The sequence below is a fragment of the Seriola dumerili genome, unplaced genomic scaffold, assembly GCF_002260705.1.
Source record: "Seriola dumerili isolate Sdu_G_001 unplaced genomic scaffold, Sdu_1.0 BDQW01000242.1, whole genome shotgun sequence".
Classification (NCBI taxonomy): domain Eukaryota; kingdom Metazoa; phylum Chordata; class Actinopteri; order Carangiformes; family Carangidae; genus Seriola; species Seriola dumerili.
This window is the reverse complement of record NW_019174497.1, coordinates 1,829,397-1,850,517: the sequence shown is the minus strand read 5'-3', so window position 1 is coordinate 1,850,517 and position 21,121 is coordinate 1,829,397. Positions and strand designations below refer to the sequence as shown.

Genomic DNA, 21,121 nt, shown 5'->3' with positions numbered 1-21,121 from the left:
AATGATGGCTTCAGTTTTGGCTTCAAAAACACTCACATTCTCACTAAGGGATGATTTACGATTTCAGAGATACTGTATTGAGCTATAGTGCATTAAACTGTGCAGGTGGTTGTGTTGCTGTCCCCCCCGCATACAAACATGACAGCACATTGATCGTCACCGTAGCGAATACAAACAAGGTCTCAGCTCCCATCAGAGCTGATTCACACACCTGCTCATAGAACTCGTTGACGATGCCCTCTGTCCACTGCAGATGCAGGTCCTTGCACTTCAGAGGCCCATTGATGTCAGCCAGTTTAATACACATCTGGCACACCAGCAACCTGTCATTCTCGTTGGACCAATCGATGCCTGTGGATGGATCGTCACCGACCTAGAGGACCAACAAATGGACATGTTGACATTTAACACATTCAAACATGGTGGCGGACACAGCATGTGGTTTGTAGATATTATGTAAATGTGTTGCCATTAATCTGCTGTTCAAAGATTGTGTGTTTGTCTAGAGGGTTCACTAATCACACAGCAACACTGGAATGCACTGTGAATGAGACAAAAGCAAGTTAACCCTCTTCACATGTAGCTTCTTCCTCTATTATGAAACACATAGACCTAGACCATAGAAAAGAGGTGAAAAGTGCTTTATTTAAACATGTAGAGGTAACAATCACTGTGCTCTTAATAAGTTATCACCACTTACAGTTTCTGTAAGATGTAATATATGTGAAGTTGTCTGGATTCACTGATTATCAACTCATTTCAAGGGACATGGCAGCACTCTCACACAAGAAGGTAAAGCTTGCACTAATCTAAACAAAGTTCAAACAAATTCATTATTTGTAGTTATGCTAAAAGAGCTTAAGAGCTGGGGAAGGATGTCCACTGTCTCCCAGGGTTTTTATCATTCTAACTTAATAATCTAGGAAACTGAGGAGATCAAGCGCAAAACTTGATGGGTACTTCACAGAAAGCTAATTTGCTTCCAGGAAGAACAAGGCAGGGTGCACTACAGTGAGAAACAGTGCTATTACTTTTGTTGCCAGGCCAGCAAGCTCAATACTAGCTGACAGGCCCTGGCCCTTGAGCACCACCACTGTACTAATATTCACAATGGAAAAACCCAAGACCCTCAAACCTAAAGCCAACATTCTGTCTGCACTTACACGAGTTCTTGAAAAGCTGCAGGGCGCTTTGTGTTGTTGACTCGAGCTGGACATATTGCAAGTGTTATGCACAAACAGACCCGTTCCTTGGACATTTCTCTTTCAATAAAGTTCAATATTAAGAGCTATGGTATGACTGTATGAGGGAGGCACCCCTACACAATACACTTACTCAACCAAAGTCAACAACCAACATACACTAAAAAAACTGAATAATACTCCGACCATTTAAAGTCTCCCAGAGTCTTCAGCCAATCTAGTTTCCCAAGATGACAAAAGAAAAGGACTATTCATACACAAACTTTTCACTTTATATCTGAGGATAGGTAAGTTAAGGTAAATAAAATGATCAATTTTTAAGTTAATGATTTTCAAGGGATTTAACCACCATATCCATAAACTCTCCAGATCTACGGGTCATATCATTTCAATACTTAATATAGAACAAACATGTTTTTAGAACTACCTTGGCATTGAACTCAGCTAGGAAGTCAAAGTGTTTCTTCAGATCAGTGGCCAGTATGGCCTCAATGACCAGGAAACGGAAGCGCTTGAACTCCACGTGGTCGAGGTTGACGAGGAAGTTGAACTCTGGCCGCGACATGAAGAGGTTCCAGGCTGAGGCAGCGTGGTGGTTTTCCAAGACGGATCGATCATTGTAGAGCACTGCCTGCGAACACACACATACATGTCTTTATGTGAATCTGACAATCCTGCACAGACAGTGCTAAAAAAAATATGTATAAAAAGTGAAACTAGATAATGTAGATGATTCAAATGTTGCAAGAACCAGTGATGGAAATTAATTATAGTAAGTGTATTTACTCAACTGCTGTACTAAAGCACAATTTTGAGGGACATGTATTTTGATTTTCCCCTGTTTTATATTTCTTCTCCACCACATTTCAGAAGCAAAGATTGTACTTTTTACTCTACTCATGCTCCTACATTTATTTAATAACTTTAGATACTAGGTAAATTGCAGAAAAGATAAGAGAAGATAAGACATAAAGTAAACCAACCATAAAAATGATGTACAAACTAATGCGTCAATACTTATGATCTAATAATATACATCATTCTAAACTGGGCTATTCTGCATAATGAGTACTTTTACTTTTGGTACTTCAAGTGTATTTAGGTGTTACTATTACTAAAACTTGCACCTCTACTTGTAACAGAATACACAACAAAAAACATAATGCTTCCAAGGTATTGTCAATAAAATTGCTGCTCTCTGATATTGGCTATACTTCAGTATCATGACACCCTCTTCCCTCAATTTTAAGAGATTTGATAAGACAGAAAATACAATCTCAACCAGACAAAACTGTACAATTCCAAGCTCATGACTTGTCAACATCTGACAAGCGTTGAGGAGTTGCTGTAATTGTCTGATTACACTGTCAAAGACTGATGACACGTTTCAGCCTTGGCAGTGCAGTTTGGCAGTGAAATAGACAGTGGAGGAAAATCAAATGATCATGATGTTGATTCCAAAGAAAAACTGAATGTGTAACAGTAAATTGGGCAAATGAAGTTGTGTGTACTTTGAGCCAATTTAGCCATTGATCTATACTATAGACTGATTAGCATGAGTACCTGCGGGGCGCTGGTGGCCACAAGGAAAGCGTTGGTCCGCCCAGGATGATCGTAGTCGTGCATTGCGGCGGCCACATAGAGGGCCATGAGCTCCAGAGCAGGTATGAGGCCTGACAGGCAGCCATAACCATCTTCTGACACAGTGTAGGTCTTTGAAACCAGGAAGCCCATATGACTGTGTGTTATTCCACTGTCGGAGTCTAGCCGCAGGGAAACAGACAGTGAGGAGGGTGAGGAGCAGGGTGGCAGAATTTACAAAAACACACATACTGTACTTTCATGTGCCTATGCATAAATACACACATATGCACTCTAGAGCACATACACACACACAAAAGCACACTTGAGCATTCAAATCCACTTATATGTGGATCAAAGGGATGGCCCCAGTAAGGCATACAAATGAGGTTATGGAAATATGGGTGAGAGGGAACTCTAATCTGCCTTTAATTTCATGCTGTTCTAGACTTCAAATAGTGTTTGATACGTAAATGCAAGTGCCAAAAGCCTGAGTAAGATAAGACAAACTGTGAGTAGGATAAGAACACACACTCCTGCAGGTTTGATGCTCTGACATTAATGAGGTGGCTCACAGTGAAGCTGCAGGCAGATGGAAAAATCTAAATATAAACGTCTGGCCTACTTATAGAAAATCTTTACAGTCATAAATGGCTTAACAAAACTTAGAAAAACTGAACAATATGGCAGCTCAATTGTTCGTATGAGGCATCTTAACTTTTATTTTATACACTTTTATGGACCTGATGGATTCACACACACATCAGCACCCCCACCAGGTCATTCAAAGGTCTGCATGCATGCACTAGTCATCACACCTGAGTCACTGGCAGAGCCGTGGTCAGTGATGAGGCTGGGCAGACCAGGCACAGCCTGTGTGGTGAGGTACCAGACTGCATGGAGCACATCTGTGGCGTGGACCCTGTTGTGATCTGGGTCAGGAAAGAAAACAAGTCTGTTCAGTGTGTGCAACGTTCTCCACCAGGGTGCACTGTTGAGCTGTTTATGCTTCTTGTAACAACATAAAGGCTGCCATGCATCATATATGACTAACACAGGAAAAGAAAACTGTCTGATATTTCCCTCTAGTGGCTGGTTTCATTGTTACAGCTGCAAACAACGGATGAATAAACTGAAGTGTAATGAAAGACAACAGGAGAGAGATGTTGAAGCTTACATGGTATGTCTCTATAACCATTCTCAAGGGCATGGAAGTAGTTCATGAATTCTTTTACAGGGATCTTAAAGGTCTCAAACAGGCCAGTGTCTTCAAAGAGCCTGTAGGAGACCTGAAACACAAACATCACATTGTCAGAGAGTCTGTGGACATCACCAGGGGTGGGTGTTTAACATGTGACAAGTAAGAATGTTTCAATAATTTTATAAAACTGAAAACTGCATTCAAAAAAAATATGACTGTAGTACTCTAGTTGAATAAACACACATTGTATAATATATCTTTGTCTGTTCATTTATGAATGCAATAAAACATAATGTTACTAAGTATCTCAGCAGTTTGTGTTGCTCTTAAGTGTATAATAAATAGTCATTCTCTGTCACTGATGCTCACCTGACTGAGGATCCGTCCACATTTCCCATTGGTCTTCTCCATCAAGCAGAAGATGGGGAAGTTCCAATTGTTAAGCTGACTCATCAGAGGCTCCACGTCCTCCATTATTAACGGCTCTGGAGCCAGAATTGGTTTGTCCTGTACAAATGACATGTAAAAGAGACAGAAATGCAGTGTAAATAATGTATGTTCCAGTATGACCTTTTGTTGTGCTTCATTAACAGAGTTATCAGAGGGCACTAATGTGACTGAAGGCAGTCTGCCTGGCCTCACGCTACCTCAGGAGGTATTAGTGGGTGGAGGATGACGTTCTGGGCAGGGTTTTTTCCTTCCTCTGTGTCCTCCTCTGTATGTGCTACATCACTGCTGTCACTGTGGTTGGCTTCGTGGGTGCTGTCATAGTCTGATGACACAACCACTTGGTCCTCTGCTAGTAAAAGAAAAAAGCAAAGAGTATGTCACGCTGCTGCCTAAGGGAAAATCCACTGTTAATCTCCTAATTCATATCACCAAGTTTTTTGGGGCTGGTGAACTCAGTTCTCTGGTATATCCACTTCCCCTAATCCCAGTTTATTATAGCTGGTTATTTCTGCAATTCTCAAATGAATGTCCCAGAGATGGTGAGCGCTCTTGTTCATTAACACTTGGTGCATCTCTGTAAATTGCGGCCACGCCCCCCTACTGAACACATGTCTGGTGGTGGCTGCATTGCATTATAGTCTGTGAGCCTGTATCGTCAGAGAAACTGGAACATCTGGATTTCTTACTGATTGGTTGTTGCAAATTGGTGAATGTGTTAAGAAATTCTTGGCTTTAAGTTACTGACACCAAAATCTGATGAACCTTTAGCTGAAAAGGATTATTATCCTGAAGTATGAATGGAGAACCAAAGAAAAGAAGAGATCCAGACATGCAAGCTACATTGGAAATACCTGCTTGTATTTGCACTACAGCACCAAAACAAAACAGACAAAACTTGGGACAGTCATTTCTTTGTTTGGGGTTTTATGCACATATACAGTATAGTACAGACAGAATTCTGTATATATATATATATATATATACTGTATATATTAGGCTCCAATATCAGCACGTTGTAATGGATGCAGGGTCAGAGGGGAAAGAAAACACTGTGATACAGTATGTATGCCCAAAACCACTCTTCCCATGCTGCATGGAGACAGTGGTGGTAGTGTTAGAATGACTGAGAGCATACCTGACCGTGGTATCCTGTCTCCCTTGTCTATAGAGCCCTCCCCATGGCTCAGTTTGATGTATGGTCTCCCACAGCTGTAGAGAAGAGGAGTTTTAGAAGTTAAAGATAAAGCACAAAGGAGGATATGTTTCTTATATGCTTCAACTCCACAGCATATGACATTCCCTGTTGTCATACTGTGATATTTGCAGCTGGTGCTGTGTTGATTCTACAACTACCGCATATATATATATATATATATATATGTCAGAATTAATCAATTTCAATGATTTTTAAAGAATTAAATGTTCAATCTTATGCTACAGGCTCCACACTGAAAGAGTCAGTTAAATGTCAAAAAACAACATCCTATCAGGATCGATTTTATCTTCTGCTGTGAGATTTGGATCCAAATGTGTATCCCAACATATACTGTCAATGCAAGAATATGTTTTCTAGTTATTGTAGAATAATATGAAATGAAATATTTTGTGAGTAAGTTTTGTGTTTGTCATGTCATATTCTACAAAGCTGGTTTTGGTTGGCAGAGCAGGGAGTTAAAAACCAGTCCATACCTCAAAATCAACACAAAATGTTTAAATGAAAACACTGGGGGGAAAAAATGCAGACCAGTACATGTATGTTTGCTTGGAGAAAACAAAATGTGCAAGCCCCTGGTGTCTGTCACTGCACTGAAGAATTGGGACTAATGCCATTCACTACATCTGTCTTTGATGTCTAACCAGTCGGCCAAAGTTGTCAAGAAAAAAACAAAAAACCTTAATGGGATTCCTACTGCGCTGTCCCCACATGAGGCAGACGTTCTACAGATGCTTTAAGAAAAATTCACATTAATGGACTTAATGGATGCAAACATTAACACAATGCAATGGGAATACACAACCAAACAAATGTGAAACAGTTGCTGGTACTGGCGCTGTTATAAATGACTCATTAGCAATTGAGCCCACCCTCTTTGAGATTTATGACAGGCGAGTGTCAGCCACAGGAACAGCGTGCTGCTCACCACAACCTCAGAGACAGATGAAAATATTCACATTAACTGACTGGCTTATAAATCAAACAACAAATATTATCTTTTACAGAAAGAGCCTTGAGCTGGCCTGTGCCGGTTAGTTAGCTGTGTGACACCACGGGGAGCCTCCCGAGCTGCTCTCAACAGCTTTTCCATGTTTCTCCACTGAGGCCACTGTCAGGCTGTAGGTGGTTCCAATTAAAATACCTCTCCCTAAATGTTGTAAAACCTGCCTTCTCGGAGCAGGAAATGCCTGCCGTTAGAGCATGGTGTCACAGGGAGCACAAAGGCCTGTAGTGTGTCTATCTCCTTCTGATAAATTGTTTCTTGAACACTTTCGAGCTGTACCCACCCTACCTAATGGACCTGAGGCCCCAACAAAGGAAGTTCTGTTGTGTTTGCACGGCCAGGTCGGACCACTGTGTGTAATGCCTAGCAGGTGTGGAATATAAAATAGTTTGATAGTTTGGCGGGCGAACAGTTACTACATTATTGTCAGGGGGGTCTGGGCAGGCAGAAGTACTTGGCTTAAAAGGTTTACTTTTAATGAAAGTTGAAGAACTGGCAGACATTCTTCCTATTCTTGCTAATGCAGCAGAATAACCTCAGCTACTAACATTGAGGCTTCAGCACAGAATGTAAATAAGAAGGGCGACCATTTTCACTTGAGGAATCTGTCAGTCAGGTAGAAAGTGACTCTGCTTTTATCACAAAAAAACTTCTGAAGTGTAGTTACTGTAGTTTAACTGTGACACTGTGCTATACCAACAGTATGAGGGCGAAATACACATTTCTGTATGTTTTTGTTTCAACCCTGTCTCCTAGAGATGACATCATCATTTGTTTTGCATGATACCTTTGGGAAGAAGGTAACTGCTGCCTGCAAATATGTTTGTGAGGGAAACATCCTGCATCCAGAAGTGTGGTTAGGTTTAGGCAACAAAAACACTTGGGTTAAGATTAGGAAAAAATAGTGGTCAGTGTGGAGTTTTTTTAAATTATTATTATCATCATATAACCAAAACTCAGCTTTAACCAAGTGCTGTGAGTGCAACCATGATAACACTAACTATACTTTAGTGGCTACAAGCAGATACCGTGTTTCTTTTAATTTAGAGTACATTTTTTAAATTTAGAGTTGTAACTAATGGTTATTTCATCATGGATGAATAAATTATTAGCAAAATATTTTCTCAATTAATCAATTAATCATTTGGTCGATTAATAGTCAGAAATTCTTTGTTTAATTAATTAATTAGTTGATTAATCGACTAATCTTTTCAGCTCCAGAAAAGTTCTTTGATACTTGTATTAAGTAAATAAATGTTTCCTCATTATGTTGATGTAAAATGAAATCAGCTTTTTTTTCTGAATGTATTGCTGCTGTAAAATTTGTTGTGAATTAGTGGTAAGTGAACATAATTTCATGGGTCAGGGTAGCTTTGTGTGACTTTTTACTAAACTAAAATCGCAAAAGCCAAAGGTCAAAATAGGTTTCCTGGTTATACATAATTCAAAAAAGAATAGTCCAAGTGTTGCACAACAGTCGGTTGCGAGTCTGTCTCTGGAGTGGAAAATCTCTCCTGTTCTCACAAACTCTAAAACAAACGCACCTTGGCATTCTTCCCCTAAGTATGAACCTTAATCAAGTTAATTATCCCTCAATAGGAAAATACTGTATAAATTGCCACATTGTCTGCTTTTTCTGAGAACAGCCCCGCCGCCTCTCCTCCACCTATGCTGCTTATCTTAATGTTTCGAGCCATGTAATAATCTCTGGACTGGTTTCTGCCTGCTTCCCCCTCTGCTGCAGTTTACTCCCAGATTTTATACTCAACCACTCACAGCAGGTTGACAGATTACCTTTGGTTCAGAGCCCAAACGGACAGTGTCCAAGCCACGATAAACACAGCAGCCATTATTTCTGCTTCCAGTAATCTACCTAGTCTCGAGCCAGATGACGTGAAGAAGATAACAGCACAGTGGCTGGGGCCGAGGGAAATGGAAGGTATTCAATCGGCCCCTTTTTTTACAGGGTCTGTCCGATAAAAATCCGATATTGTAGCTTTGAAGTTGGTGTTATTCCTTCTTAACACTGTACGTCACTGAGAGCTGACATGATGGAAAAAGGAGGGAGAAAAAAGAGAAGCCTAATGTCCTAATTAAGATTGTACAGATTTGATGATGGAGCAGAGAGAAGGCAATTGAAGCCATGTGTTCATTTTCTCCCAACCTCCCCTTCATGTGTTCTCTCCCTCCTTCCCCTCTTCCCCAAAAATCTCTGTCTCTCACTTTTCTGAGAGGACTCATTACATAGCAGGAATGGTTATTGGTGTTTTGTTTGATCTGTAAATAAATTTGTATGTTCCTGCTGTCTTGGCTGGGACTCAACAGGGATAACACAGACAAATGCAGGTTACAGTACATAAATTACAAAGCACACTTCTACTCCCCTAAAACTTATGATTGCTCTGTTAAGGCCTACTGGAGAGATAATGTGTTGGCACATTGCCATTTGCTAAGGGATCATCACAGGTTTGAGCCCAACAACAGTGAGTAGTAGTCTTTAGGCATGGGCCCTGTTTAAGGCCTCAGCAGCTCTCTTTCTCATTTCAGAAAAACAACATTTAAATGAAGTGTTAGACAGAAGAGAGCCCTCTCAGCTGCAGTAAACTAAACCCAGAGACTCTCTGTTCTCTCCAATTGTTTCTGTATTATCCGTGCCAGAAGAAGCAGCTGTGACAGTGTGTCTAAGCGTGTGTGTGTGTGTGTGTCTATGTGTGTGTTAATTGTGGGGTTCTGGTGACTGGGGAGAGGCCCAGGTGTTTGTTTATACTCACACCACCATAAGTGGCCATAGCTGGGGCCTCCCGCTGGGCTGGGCTGAGCTTGAAGACCAGGCGACATGGCTTTGTGTACAGAAGCTGCTCAGTGTGCTTACATTTACAGAACTTGTTCAAGTATCACACTGTCTGAAACAGACCCAAACAAGCCACTGACAGACGCAGCACAAACAGTTCCTCAAAGGACTCAACACAAAACAAAACTGTGTGTGGGATTTTTTTTTTTGTGCCTGAGTGCCTCACTCGGTGAAGTAAACAATATAATTTATAACTCAGGGCTGGATTAAGACATTAGTTGTAGATCAGTGTATTTGGTCAATATTAAAATATGAACAAACTGTAATATGGAATCTGTTAAACAAACAAACTCATTTATGGAATACTTTAGCATTATTTGTATAATGAGAAAAAGACCGACTGTGATTAAATCTGCATGTCACAACTTTCACTTAAGCAGAAGTCTTTGTTTTGTCATCATGATTCGGACCACTACGGAGATAAATTATATTAACTTTTAGTATTTTTATCCTGTATCATGCCTCAGTTTGTGCAAAATGCAATTTATAATTTGTTTTATTTCATCTTTTTTAAATGTTTGTCTCTACATGTCCAGGTTCTGTCCAGGTCCCATGGTCTATTAAATGTGTCTTTTTGTTGTGTGAGTATTTGGACAACCGAACCAAACCAAACCGATTTTTTTATCAACCAGCAGATACACAGTGTAACAGTTGCATTGTCCACAGAGTGTGTTGCAGACCACTCTCTGAACAAAAATTTGCAACAAGTTTATGAGTTACACATGTTATCTATATTTAATTGTTCAGAATTTAATAAATAATCAAAAACACAATTTTATCTTAGAATTTTACCTACATATATCATTTGTATGAGTGTGTTCATGTCACACAGAGCTCTTTCAAAAGCATGTCTACCCTTCAAGGAAGTTTTGGGAACCAGAATCCACAAGTGGTGTGTTTTCTTAGTGGTCAACAAAGAATGTACTCCATGCACATATTGATAATATGCAAATTTTTTCACAATTTGCTATGCAAGACTGAGAAGTTCGTCCTCTACAGCAGGTCACATGTACACAGTCTCACAGAAATATTTAGTTTCTGATTTCATAAGGGTAGATGATCAAACACCTGAACATGACAAGCATGTGATTGTTAAACATCTCATTCAAAAAAACCATGAGCATGAATCCGCTACTGTATGAGCCACCACTCTTCTGGCTTAGCTTTCCACACTACTGGGATATTCTCCCATTCAGCCACAGGAGCATTAGTGAGTTTGGGCACTGTGTTGCGCGATAAGTCAGCATTCAAATTCATCCAAATGGTGTTTGATGCGGTTAAGGTCAGGTTTCTGCTCAGGGAAACCCAGAACCCCTCACACTCTACAACAATATCTTTATGGACCTCACTTTGTGCAGTTTGGGCAGCGTCATGCTTCGACAAATGTTTACCACAAAGTTGGATGCAAAGTAGTGTGTAAATTATCACTACATGTAGTGAAATTAGGATTTGCTGTAATTGAAACATCAGGGTGAAACCATGAAAAACAGCACCAGGCCAAAAGTGCACAAAAAGGAGGGGACAGATGTGTCCACATACTTTTGGCCGGTCAGATTTCTGCAGAAGGGTCCGTTCATATTTCATGCACATTACTTTAACAGAAGCTGAGATTATTACATTGTGCAGATACTGAAGCTGGTTTTGCTCCTGTGTTACATGATCTGTTCTGATGGATGCAGCAGCTCACTGATCTGCCCTTTTTAATGAGTATTTAGAAAGAAACCCTTAGACGTGCCAATAAGGTAAAAACCAACGGAAGAATGACTGCACCTTTAATCTGAGCAGATACTGTAGGTGTGTCTATAACACGAGCTGCAGACAATGTCTGGCTGGCTACTTAGTTTGTCCAGGCGGCTTGGCTTAAACCATTACCTTAGACAAGAGCCACATGTTTTTATGGGAACAGTTCAGTTTTACAGTAAAGCCATAATAAATGAATAGCTTCATGAAACAAATCTTCCCAAAAATAGTCTACTTACACACAACTAAAATTCACAGATTCAGAACTTGAGGCATTTCAAATAAACTGTATAGATATATCAACTGTACCAACTATACTCAGGACATTAAAACAGTAGCCTTCATGACATAAACCCTCTGTACACCTGATTGGACAAACGTACCACTTGGTGCCCTGTGACTGGTATTCGCTTCTAATTTCTAAACAAAAAAGATAAAAATAACAGAAAAACATGGCAACTCTTTTGGAAACATTGAATTTCTCCAAACCTAACCACCAAAATTAGTTTCCATATTAATCTGAGGTGGGAAATAGGCCATGCAGCTGCAGAGTCACGCCTCATTTTACATCTAAAACACCTTGCGTTTTAGATGTAAAAGTTTTTATCTAAACGTTTGCTGACTGGTCCAGTAAATACATGAGCAAGCTGATTCAAATCTCAAGCTCCAGACATAAAGCTTATAGTGAAAATACAGAGAGGAAGAAATCAGACACATCTGTTGTTCTTTTGTATGTGTGCACACAAAGTCACAAACAAATGCCACTGAGCAACACAAAGGTTATCGTCGGTTCAAACTGTATGATTTGAATCCAAGCCGGTTGTTTTCACTGCATCTTTCAGTCAGACACCAGACATATTTTCTTAAGTTCTTCTACACATGAATAATTAAGCTTCAGTTTAGAGATCAGACAAATGTTCTTATGCAACATTTGAAAATGAAATTAACTTTGAAAAACAACCACACACACACACACACACACACACACACCCACACACACACACACACCCACACACACACACACACCCACACACACACACACACCCACACACACACACACACCCACACACACACACACACCCACACACACACACACACTATTTCCTAACTGCACCCGTTGGTTTGGCACACCACACACATCTACCTTGCCTTTTGTGCCCATGACACTAACTCAACAGGGGAGAAGCTGAATAAAGTAGATGAAACATGAAGAGACTCTTTCTTGTTGAGGCATAGTTAATATTTTAAAGTCAGGGAGCACGTGCTGCCTGGACTGTTTGTGCATCCGCATCACAAAAACATTGCATGCATGATAACTCATACTGAAGTACACGCAAACATGCACAGCTGAAAATTTCCAAGCTGAATCTCCAGTTTCTACCTCTTTGAAATTCATAAAAAACATTATTTCCCCTGAGCTGCTCTGGGATTATGAAAACATAACGTCACAGTAATCATAAAGTAATTGTAAAGAATACAATCTCTGGACTGATCGCAGTAAATTATGCTGAAATAGTTCACTTAGTAATCACAGCAACTCTAATAAATTAAGTCTCTGTGTTTATTCAAGATTTAATCCATCAGTGTGATTTACTAGCAAAATAAAAAAAAAAACAGCAGAAACAAACACAGTTATTTGTTGTGTTTTCAAGAATGTGTGACCGTCATGTCTTTATATTTCTACTTACTCACTGCATCTGTTTCAATCCTGTCTGAACACAGTGCAACTATCAGCTTTTCTAAACAGTTTTTACTAAACCAAATTCATCCAGGCACAAACCCCACCACATACATACACGCTCACATGCACATAGACACTCATTAGCACTCGCACATAACCTGCAACCCTCTCTATCCCACAACACCTTTCCCTTCAAAAATGCTCAAAAATCTTCAAAACATCTACATAAAACCATGCTACAACCATGATCCTTCTGTGTAGGCCTCATGCCTCATCTTCAGCACTAATGTGTTCAGAGTTGATGTGTGTCTTAGTTATTCAGGTTAATGCTTTTGCCTGTGGGGCATATTTCCATTCTGGCTTCCTTTGCACACACATCCTTCTCCAATCTGCTGTGCCATTACTGTTCACTCACACTGCTGTCTTTGGTAGAACTACAGCCACACTGCTGGGACTACATCTCATGACATTCAGAGAGATGTGTCATGCTGTGGCATCGATTGTAAGCGTTTGTAACACATTCATAATAATTAGTAGTGAAACATTGAAAATCTAGGGCTTTGCTTCAAACATAGAAATTATACAGCAAGCAAACAATAAAGTGAAGCTGGGGCTGCTTTTGCTAAATCTACAACTTGAACAAAAGTAAGGGGCTGAGGAAAGAGGAGATATGTGCTGGGCTGTTGCTCAGGTACCTGCAGGTGAGTGTTTCATGGTACGGTTTGATGCTGGCGCTGCGGTCTCTTCGGACAGGCCCGGGCTCGATGGTGGGCAGGCCTGTGGCAGAGGTGGTGGTGGTCCACGTGGAAGAGATCCTCCTCAGAAGACCAGGGTGGAGACTCCGCCTCACACGCTGCACACACACACACACACACACACACACAGACACAAGAAAATATATACACACACAGTTACCACTACTGGAAAACCCTTCTCATCACTGTATTGGAAATGAAGACAATCTTCACCCATGGTTAAGTGCGGGAGTCAAAAAAAAAACATGGCTGTAATTGTGTTTGCATTTAGATAAAAGCTCTAAGAGCACTCCCACCTGTAAGATAAAGTAAACGCTTATTCACTTTGTCTCCAGTCAAATGGATCATCTAGATGGGACAGTTGTTTTTCCTGCATCTGCCCGAGATGAAACAAATGATGCAGATGATATAACTTGGAAAATCTTTCTTGATTGGACATTTTTTTTTTTCACTTCATTCACAGAGAATCAACACTGCGGCCATCACTGACTGGAGGACATTGGCAGGCAGCTGTGCCGGGAATGCTACAATATTAGATGCAATGTCAGTATTGCATTGCACAGATTCATATCTGTCTTTTCTTTGCTCTTTCTCTGGGATTCCCAGTGGCCTGTGCCCTCGTGATGCCTCCATCTGTTCGGTGCCATGCAGCAGCTTGGCACAGCAGCGCTATAAACATGGCAGGCTCTCTCTCTCGCTCAGTCTTCTGCAGGGTGACCTAGTAAAGATCGCCTCAGAATCCTGAATGAGCCCATTCACAGAGAGGCGTCATATACTGAGTGCATGCACACACACTCGTACTCACACAACAAGGGTGTTGGTTTAGGTCACTCTGGGGGACATTTCACTGACTTACATTCACTTTGGCTCCATAACCATGACCTTTTATTTAAACCCAATAAAGACAGAAAATGATTTTGATATTAAAATGTGCTGAATTCAGTTGCAGATTAACACACATACAAAAAAGCCCCCCACAATCAGTGCATATGAACACACACAGACCAAGCAATTACACATTTATGCACCACAAAGCTGGATATATGCAGATCCACAGAGCAAGGTTCTCCCCCCAAAAAAAATCCTGCATATGATGGTGCGATAAAAAATGTATTACAATATGTTTTGTTCAGAGTATGCTAAAACTGGGTGTATATATGTGAATATTTGTACTGTAGTATGACTTTGCAGCTCCATTGTTCCATTCTTTAATAAAAGCCCTGGAGACACACACCAAAAGCAGAAGCAACCGTGACACAGAAACACACACACATCACCATCGGCAGTTGCCTGGCAAAACCAGGCCATCCTCACAAAAAAATGAAATAAATAAAAAATTACAGCTGCTGCCTGCTGCTGCCAATGTTGATTCAAATTTAAAGTAGAAATATTTAATTTATTTCTATAACTGTTTAAATGAGGAAAGTGAGCTCAATGTAACTTCAAACACTTTACAGATACTTGTGTGTTTTCTCATTCATGTTTTTTGATCGTACAGCATTGCATGTTTGTACAGCAATGTCATTTCTGCAGCACAGAGAACGTGCCCTGTGCTGGACAATGAATGAGTTTTGGAGAAGTGCTTGAAAGGCATCAGTATGCACCACGATGGACATCAAACTCTTAGCCAGCAGGCAGAAAAGCAAGCACAGGACTTTCCACTCCTCCACTAACCGCCTTCACTCCCACTGCTATTCTCCTCACGGGCAGTTAGAGCTGGGCACGTCGTCTCCGGGGAGTTGTAATGAGTGCAGCCTCGCTGGCCACTCCACAGGCCCAGTTTGTCTTAGCTACTTTTACAAAAGTTCAGCCGAAGTAAAAATACACCTGTCAGACTGGCAGAGATGGCATGGCAGCCGTCGACCACACACCAACTTCCAACTCAGCCAGGAATAGGTATCCTCCTCAGATGAATAGCTGTATCCACAGCTGTGGGGGGCCAGTTTCATCCCCTCTTTGTTACCCTTTGAAAGATGTGTTCACCTTCATGTTGCCTCTTCTCTTCTACTCGATTCACACACATACATACACACACACACACACACACACACACACACACACACACACACACACACACACACACACACACACACACACATACACTGTCTGGCTCTGCACATCTGTCATGTTGACACAGCTGTGGCTATGAAAGAGAGAACAGTGCTCCGAGCAGTAGACGTGCTCTATTTTTCTTCGCTCAACTCTATGAAAATACTCTCCTTCATTTGATGCTAAAAGCTCTGAGAGCAGGAAACACTCATTAGCTGAAACATGGGCTAAAAGATTAACATGTGTGAGGAGCGTTGTGTGGTGTATAAATCATTTGGCCTTAATAAGGTGGGCAGCATTTCCATCTAAGGATTACTTCAGCCGTTTCCAAATAAAATTGTTTTGTGTCTGGGCCTTGACTACTTTTGATTAACTATCCTGACTTTTGATATTTGAGTGAAACATCCCCACTTTCATGTAGGCTTCCTTGTGCTGCACATCTGACCAGTACAGTGTAAATCATGACACCTGGGCTTCATTCATCTCTTTACCTTGTGGATGGATGTCTTCTCTCCTTTCTCAGGTCCCTCCTCTGAGTCGGAGCAGGTGTAGGCATCGCCGGGGTTAAGCAGGGGAGCAGGGCGTGGCCGGTGCAGCGGCTGGAAGGTGAGCTGGGTGGTTAGGAGGTTGCTGACGGCCCGCAGTGAGGTGCAGGTGTTGGGGGGCAGGGAGGGGTCAGCCAGCAGGTCTGTGATTAGTCCATGAGCTTCTCCCATCACTGCTATGTCCACCATGACAGTGGTGCCTGATGACTGTGGGGTGAGAGGGAGACAGAGAAACAAGAATTAAACATCACTGCTGCTGCTGCGGCTAATGTGGCTTGATGCTAATGGCTAGGTCTGAACTATGTCAGCAGCTCTCCTGTGACATTGGTAACATTGGCATAACTTGTGTTGTTTATCCTACAGAGTCCAACTACGCTGAAGTTATACAGTAGTTTATGTTTTTGCATTAACAACTTTATTTTTCTCATTGGTTGAAATCAACTTATTAAATGCACTCGAATACTACTGTTAAGTGCAGTTCTGAGGTGTTTGTTCTCAAGTTAAAGTTGCACCAACCAATATTTTAATGTAAACAATGGGTCATACTAGTATTAGTGTCACTGCTCTCATCAGTGTTAATTGTGGCTGCAGCTGTTTTCAGTGACTGAAATCTCTGATAAACTCATACCTGCCCAGCACCAAAACCTCAGTTTGTCAAAGTTAGTGATTAGCTAGTGAACACAGTGGAGCATTTAGCAGCTTGAGAGCCACATATTATCCTCAGGAGTTGGGTGGAATCAATATTGGATTTAAATCAAAATCACCAAAACGCAATTTCAAATGAATACAAATGTTATTCTGTGTCTATTCGATGTGTAAACAGGCAGCTTTTTAGTTAACACATTTGCCATCACAGTTTTTAAGATGATAATATATCAGTGTAGTATTTACAGCATGTTGCGCTGCACCAGAGTGGTCAAAAAAAAAAAAGAGTTGAGATTCCACCTGAACTGTGTAATGTCAACATTTTGGAGAGACATCTCATCGCCAAGAGTATTTCATTTGCCAAGATTATTCCTCTTCGCAAAGGCAGACAGAAAGATGCAAGATGCACGTATTTTAATCTAATGCTACTTTATATGGCTTATTTCTCTACAGCACTAAAACATGACACATGTCTATTCAGTACATTCAATTACACAACAATGTACAAAATAGTTAACACTGGGTTAACCGACTAGCTTCAGCACTAAAGAGCAACTTAACAGCAGCTCAAATCTTGTTTTTGCTGACTTCCACTGGTTTAACCTCTCAACTTGCTGCAGTGATATAGACGTATACTCCAGGGTGACGTCATTGTCAGCTGTGATTACAGGTGCAACAGAACACATTTCTCACCAAAACTAACTGCACTCTTCGGTGATACTGACTATGATCAGATGTGCACAGGAAACAGGTGGAGTGGGACAGCTTTTCTCTTTAAATGCAAATTACACATTAATGTATCAGTAATATAAAATGGTCAGATATCATAATAAATGAAATCATAACACTGATGGGGACGATTCTGCCTTTTACTTTTGAGATGAGTGTATTTACATTTTGTTGATAATTCTAATGCACTTTATAAAGAATTCTTGAGGCAGGATTTGTACTTGTCATTGATTATCATCACTTTGCCATATGTAACCTGGATCCTTCTTTCACCACTGTTCTTTCTTCACTCATAAAATATCACAGCAACAACTACAACAGATACAACAAAGACTGATTTGAAAGCTGCCGCAGTTTGCATGCAAATATAATGTGGGGGGTCAATTGTAGAGCACAAAAATTAACATTGGACAGGGGCTTTGTCCCATGATAATAGAGAATGTTTTATATGAGGACACTGGCAGCGCTCACAGCCATAACCAAATCATGTTTCAAAAGTGCACTTAGCTCACATGACGCAAAATTAAACAAATGATAACGGTAGACAATACCCAAACAACAATAACAACAATATGAAAATAAAACAATAGACAATTGATTTTGGACCACTATTACAGGAGATCTATTTAATCATATTGTCAGACTGGGATTCTGCCGAGCTTCATAAAGTCTATTATAGTTGTGGTATCACACCAAGCTACGCACACACAAACATGCACACTTACAACCCTTACAGCACATCAAAGGTTTTATTCTATACCTTATATGGCTGCTTTTCGCTCAGAGAAAGCAAACGCACGAGGAGGAGCAGGGAGTGGTTCTCCACAGTAGTAGGAGTTGACATACTAGCAGCCTTGTAAAGATCTCAACAACAACATCAGGCTGAAACATGTTCAGCACAGCTGTGATTACTTGATGCTTAATGAATGGACTCATTAGCAATGTCTCAGCAAGAATCCGACCTTTGACTTCCTCACTCCTGACCTCTCAGATGGCCAAAAGCCCTCGTCTGTTCCTGAGCATCTGCCCTGCAGCTTTGAAGGCACCGATGTAGTGTGAGCCGGCCTTGTTTTCACAGGGTAAAGTGAAAAGTTCACAACCCACCCCTAATTGCTGTGCCTAGAGCAGTTGAGCAACCACAACTAAACACAGGTCAGTCTTGGCTGCCAGCAAAATTTATCTAATAAGCCCACGGATTCCCTGTTTTCCCCAAAGAATGTTATCAGATTTTTCTCCCCCAATGTCCCATTCACTTTGACACCAGCTGCCAGGCACCCAGAATTATTCTGTTTACACTGGCTAAGTGGCGAGAGGGTGACTTGAACAGCACGTGTGAACACCTCACCTTTCACTTGGGGCAAACAATGAAGGTTTTTGTATTTTATTTTCCCAGTCATATCAGATAAGTCACTGTATTTATATAATTTTCCTATTGAAGACATCCTGTGGGACGTCTAATGGAACATTACTGGACAGATGACTATTGTGCTCCCCTCCTCTGCATCATCTCCTCTACTTCCCCCTCCCCTCTTTCCTATACTTTGCTCTAATGCATGCTGGGAGGATGAGATGTAAACACCTGTCTCTCAGCTCATTTACAGGCTGATTTAGGAGTTTGCTAAACAGAGGTTAAAGGAGAATATGGCTGCTGGAGAACATCTGGCTGGACAGACACGAGAGTGATGCTCAGTGTGTCTGAGCATCTCCAAGTACATGTGCGTGCACACACAACGTCATCTTCAACTTCAAAAAACCTTAGCCCTAGTTCTCACACAGCCAAGTAAAAACATAAGGCTGACACGAAAATAGACAGTGACACTGGCGCATAAACAAATACAAACGGCATCATCCTGAGCATTCAAACACACTTTGCTGAGGATGAGAATTGTGTCACTAAGCTTAACTAACTCGAAAACAGGTCCTAGGTGGCCGTAAAAGGGGAGGGAATGATGAATGTGTTGGGTTGGATTTTGCACCGCCAACAATCCACTTAATGCCCAAAACCTGACTTGAAAAATAAAGAGTGGTGAAAGGCTCCAGGTGCATGGGTAGCAATTGAGATGTGCGCTTCTGGACACAGTGGGGCTCTTGCTTCTGCTGAGTGCGTCCTATTCTTGTTGAAAAAGTAGCAATACCTGTTTGCTACAATATACAAGCCATTACATCCTGCATTAGAAAGAATGTGCTGTTAAAGTATCTACCTTTAAAAATCGTGTCTCTGAACTTCTCTACAGGGTTTTTGTGTGATGAAGAGTTAGAGCGTTGAGCTGTTAAACAAAGCTGACAACAGGGAAAGATAAAGAATGTAAAGCGCTGAACAATGACCATCCCTGGCTCAAGGTTTTATGTGTCCCTTAAAGACTGAGTCTTGGCTGCAAGTTACCTCCTGGTGTTCCTGAAAACTTAAGAATCATCAATGGACATCCTCTAATGGATCATACTGAGAATAAGTTACGTAATATCATTAGGTTATATAAGCACTTCCTGTCAGGTTAGATGATCAGTTTCATTCATCAGCCATGGCCACCTCTGTAGCAGCAGGCTTCATCTTCTCACACGAGCCTCACACAGTGACCCCTGTCTGGGAAACAGCGCTGTGAGTATCGCAGGAAAGAGCTGTTGGACAGATGTTATGATGGTGTGTTTCAAAATTCTTAATATTTCTCTGGAAGTATGATGGCGGATTTTCCTACCTTGGATGCATCTGTAGCGTTTGTAAAGTCCATTAAACACTGTGATCAAAATCAATGTATTTCAACTTTCCAGAGAGGCTGTATATGTGTTTAATTACAAATGGTTCCTCAACAAGCTCTTTTTACTGCTGCCCTACACCACAATCATATTAACACACATTCACATCTGGGAACTGTCAACAACTGTCTGCCACTGGCTCACCCTCCTCTCTGTAGAAACTTTTCTGAGAAATACGCTCTTCAGAGTTAGTCTAGGATCCAGCACCTCAGAGTGCTGCGTGGAGGAGATATGTGAGTAACTACTTCTTTCTAAAATTACAGAGCAAAAAGAAAAAGTTGTCTCTTTGATCGTCCAAACAACAACTTTCTTGTTTTGAAAATGATTCATCATTTCTCCGTCTCCAAGTAAGATGGATCGATCTTTGGTTTTCTAGGCAACATACACACAGACGGCGGCCATGAAAACAGCTGGCAGCAGCAGGCCTGCATGTTGGGAGAGTGACAAACTGACAAGTCTTCATTCAGCCAGATGAATGACTGGCACACTGGATGAGCTGCTCTGCTGAATTTATGCTGCCTTTTGATGTTTGATTTTGGATGACTGTGAGGTTTTTCTTTTTAAGTTATATTTTTGAGCATGTTTTGCAAAAATTTAGGTTATAGGTAGATAATTCTTACAAATGCTGGACACAACTATAAAACTTTTTGGACACTGAAAAGATGTCTAAACTATCATCTTGACCCAGGAACACAGAGAAGGTGTTGAAGCAATACTTTGAC

General features: G+C 40.9%; 1 protein-coding gene across 1 annotated transcript in view; it reads right to left on the bottom strand.

Moving 5' to 3' along the window:
- LOC111229761 (cGMP-inhibited 3',5'-cyclic phosphodiesterase A-like) overlaps positions 1-21,121 on the bottom strand; it is a 69,565-nt gene that overhangs the window by 5,364 nt on the left and 43,080 nt on the right. The window contains exons 3-12 of the mRNA XM_022756231.1: positions 16,221-16,481; positions 13,621-13,778; positions 5,570-5,643; positions 4,632-4,783; positions 4,354-4,491; positions 3,961-4,072; positions 3,602-3,715; positions 2,766-2,965; positions 1,630-1,833; positions 212-373 (exon numbers count right to left, since the gene is read on the bottom strand). Coding sequence (XP_022611952.1) covers positions 212-373; positions 1,630-1,833; positions 2,766-2,965; positions 3,602-3,715; positions 3,961-4,072; positions 4,354-4,491; positions 4,632-4,783; positions 5,570-5,643; positions 13,621-13,778; positions 16,221-16,481 — 1,575 coding nt within the window. The remainder of the gene's footprint in view (positions 1-211; positions 374-1,629; positions 1,834-2,765; positions 2,966-3,601; positions 3,716-3,960; positions 4,073-4,353; positions 4,492-4,631; positions 4,784-5,569; positions 5,644-13,620; positions 13,779-16,220; positions 16,482-21,121) is intronic.